This window comes from Agrilus planipennis, unplaced genomic scaffold (assembly GCF_000699045.2).
Source record: "Agrilus planipennis isolate EAB-ADULT unplaced genomic scaffold, Apla_2.0 scaffold174, whole genome shotgun sequence".
Classification (NCBI taxonomy): Eukaryota; Metazoa; Arthropoda; class Insecta; order Coleoptera; family Buprestidae; genus Agrilus; species Agrilus planipennis.
Genome location: NW_020438963.1, coordinates 374511 through 378341, shown reverse-complemented (window position 1 = coordinate 378341; position 3831 = coordinate 374511). Strand labels below are relative to the sequence as shown.

Sequence of the window (3831 nt, the reverse complement as noted above, 5' to 3'; positions counted from 1 at the left end):
TTTAAATGTCAATAAAAATTAGTAACATATCCTTGAAACATCTATGCTCGTGAACGGTTAATTTAGAAATTCGAAAAAGGTTGTTAAAGGTGTATGTTTGGAGTACGGCGTTGTACGGGTGCGAAACATGGACATTGGGCGCGGCGGAAAAGAAATGGTTAGAAGCCTTCGAAATGTGGTGTTATAGGCGGATGATGAGGATAAGGTCAGAAATGAAGAGGTATTAGAAAGAATAGGAGAACAGAGGACTCTATGGAAGTCAATAAAAAACAGGCGAAATAGGTAGGTAGGACACCTTTTCAGGTATGAAGGTCTAGTCAGAGACATATTGGAGGCAGAAACAGGAGTTAGGAGGGGTAGAGGTAGACCTAGGTTAAATTACTGTTCGCAAATAGTTAAGGATGTTTTTAGGGAAATGCAAAGATTAGCTCATAATAAGAAAGAGTGGAGGTGCGTGTCCAACCAGTCTTAGGACTGACGGCCCTATGATGATGGTGATGATGACCTGTAATCAATTTTTTCTGCGACCCCTTGGGGGTCACGATTCTCACTTTGAAAATTACTGTAGGTACTGCACAATGACAAACGATTCTGCTCAAACGTTGCGATGAATTCGGGAAAGCTATAGGTTTTTATTTAATATGTGTTTTTTAAAAAATATATAATAACATGTAATATTCTTTGAAAATAGTTGGTTAATAGAAATCAGTCAGTTCTTTCTATTCCTGCTTGTAAAGTTTCTGACTCCTTCCGTATCCGTCAATTTTTCCGACTCATTTTTCCGGTAGGTCGTTTTTCCGGCTTTCAGAAATTCCGTACGTCATCGATTAGACATAGATGGATATCAGTTGCCTCCCTTCTCTATTTTAAAATTCGCGCCGGAAAATTTTCATCCGGATTTATTTACTGCTGGAAAAATGAATATCCGGAGAATTCGACGCGGAAAATTGACCGGGAATCGGCTGCGTCTGCAGGTCAAAAGGATTTGTGCGTTGGATTGAAAGGAATTTCTTTTAATAAAAATCGCAATCATCACGTACATCCATCATAAAGTTATCAACAGCTTACAGGCAAAATTAAATTCAATTGATTGTTCTCTTTAGTTTATAGATTTAATACGTAGAAGCTATTTCATTTTTTTACAGATCTGATACTGAAGTCAGTAGCGCAATTTTCTACAGTTTATCATTAACAAAAACAGACGCCTTACAATAAACTTATTTTAAAATCACATTTTTCATGAATTAGCATACTACCAATCTTATAAATATTAAATCATACTTTTATCAGCCAATTTGTTAATTAAAAAAATTGTCTTTTAATTATTTGCATCGGTACACATGGACAATTTCCCTGCATGTATCGCAAGCAACATCTAAACAGCATTGCTTCCAGTGNAATATAATATTAAATATTAAATCATATTTTTATCAGCCAATTTGTTAATTAAAAAAATTGTCTTAATTATTTGCATCGGTACACATGGACAATTTCCCTGCATGTATCGCAAGCAACATCTAAACAGCATTGCTTCCAGTGACACCTACACTGTTTGTATCGAACAGCTTCGTGTATTTCAAAACCTCGTCCGCAGCAGAGAGTCGCGCAGTTGTCTGCATCAGTACATTCTCTTCCAACAGTTTCTTGACAGTAAGTGGGGCTCTGTTCGAAATATATCAGGTTGCGACTATATTTCCTTTTGTTCAGATTCTTCTGCTTAACAGTGTTCTCTGGCGACGGTAAGATCGCGCTATGGTATCTATCTCTCAACTTCTGGGCAACTTTTGGAAACGGCTGTAGTCTTTTCCAACACGTTTTCATTACACACGAAGCTGTAAACAATTTCAGAATTTATTGATTGAATTATCGATACTTTTTTGGCAGCATTCCATTTTTGAAATGATTATGACAATGAAATCATCCAATTATTATTTTAATTTTTCTAATTTTGTAATTACCAGAAAATTAGCTTCTTAGCTAAAGAAAGATTTAGGGAAAGTACAATATTTTTCCCATATTTCAGCGACGAAAGCGGGCAAGAAATAGTATTTATTCTTATTGGGAAAAGATTTTACCATCCTCCGCGTGGAAATTGTCAGTCGAGCTACCCTTTCTAGTCCCTTAAATCGGGTATGGTAAAAAGTCGTATAGGGATCTAATACGTATTATCACGGAACTGGAAAAGGTACAACTTTTACCGAGAGTTTTTCGCCCTCATACTTTCCTCCCTTGGCGTGTAATGTATTATTGTTGTTCTCTTAAATTTCAACATTTGAAATACCTATTTAATACAGGGACGAAACTACGGATGACTCCGGGCGGACTAAGACCAGTGTAATTAAAGTTTTGACCCATGTGATAACCCTCTCGGATTATTTACCTACTCATCTCGATATATCGATAAAACATAAAACTTAAAATCGCAGACATTCCACTTGATATAACCCAAGACGATTTGCTTAATTCAAAATTATGCGGTGACTTTTTAAATTTAATGAAACAAAAATATGTATTACTTTGTCCAAATTGGAAGCTTTTAGGATTTATCTCTCGATAAATATGATAGTTAAATGACTTAATAAAGAAAATTTCACACCCTGATCAAGAAGTGATGAACAACGTAACACCATACGCACCAGAGGAGGAATTATAAACATCAGGTCAAAGATATTCTTTGATAATATTGTCGCGGAGTTTTGAATTATGTAAGAGTATATATATTTGTACTTGTGTCAAGAAATAAAATTTTAATAATACTGATCTGTACCTACCCGAAACCCCATGACATGTACACACTTTCATCTCGACTTCTGAAAGGGTTGCAAGTCCTACTTCAGTGTTGTAATTCAGTGTTATCGAAAAACTGTCGTTCTCCTTTTTCCGTTTTAATTGTAAAAAGTTTTCCGTTATCTTTTTGGCTTGTTTCGTGTTGTCACCACAACCGCCCCATTTCCAGTGATGTCGGGGTTGTTCGTTACTTTCTGGTCGAGCACAACGACAGTTATGGATTGTTCCTTCAGAGCAAGCTCTCGCTATAGAGTACGCTATCGCAGCTCCGCTCATTGCGTATAGCAGAGCTGTTTCGCGATAAATTTTCCTGAAGATGGACTTTTTGTACGAACAATTCCATCTTTCAAATCTGAAATAAACAGAAGTTTGAGTAGTTTCTATCCCGAATAATGACCTGTACGGGAAATGTGGATTGTAGTGCACCCTAGACAAAAATTTTCAGTCTCTCTCCAGTCTCTGAGAGCGTCTCTAACAATCTCAGTTATTGTCTATGTGTTTTTATGGATCTCTCACAGTCTCTGTATGAGAGACTCGAACGATAAAATCGTTAATTCAGAGATTCGAGTCTCTCACAGAGAGACTGAATGAATAAAACTGAAAAATTGAGAGATTCAAGTCTCTCGTAGAAAGACTGGGATCTCTGAAATATGTTGATCTTGGAAAATTTTAACCATTTCTATGGAGACACTACTTATTGAGAGATTCGAGTCTCTCGTTCAGAGACTGGATACGAAATGAGGATTTCTCTATGAGCAACTCGAGTCTCTCGTTTAGAGACGCTAAACAGTTTTTCTGACAGTCTCTCGACAGTCTCTCTCAGCGACACTAGAGAGACGGAGATTCGAGTCTCTCTTTCAGAGACTCTGAGAGACTGAACATTTTTCTTGGGGTACTATAGATGAAAACATTCATGTCATAAATCTCCGTAACCAAACAATGACGTCACCAATGTGATTTAGTATTACCTTTATTCCTTCGATTTCCGGACGATTTTAGGAATTATATACATTTCCTAGGAATTGCATACAATGACGGATTTCA

At 36.7% G+C, this 3831-nt stretch overlaps 1 protein-coding gene across 1 annotated transcript in view; it reads right to left on the bottom strand.

Annotated features, from left to right (window-relative positions):
- Positions 1–1447: 1447 nt before the first annotated feature.
- Positions 1448–3831, bottom strand: part of LOC108739201 (protein Wnt-4) — a 14362-nt gene continuing 11978 nt past the window's right edge. Inside the window, exons 3-4 of the mRNA XM_025975265.1 lie at positions 2772–3139; positions 1448–1832 (exon numbers count right to left, since the gene is read on the bottom strand). Coding sequence (XP_025831050.1) covers positions 1465–1832; positions 2772–3139 — 736 coding nt within the window. The 3' untranslated portion in view covers positions 1448–1464. The remainder of the gene's footprint in view (positions 1833–2771; positions 3140–3831) is intronic.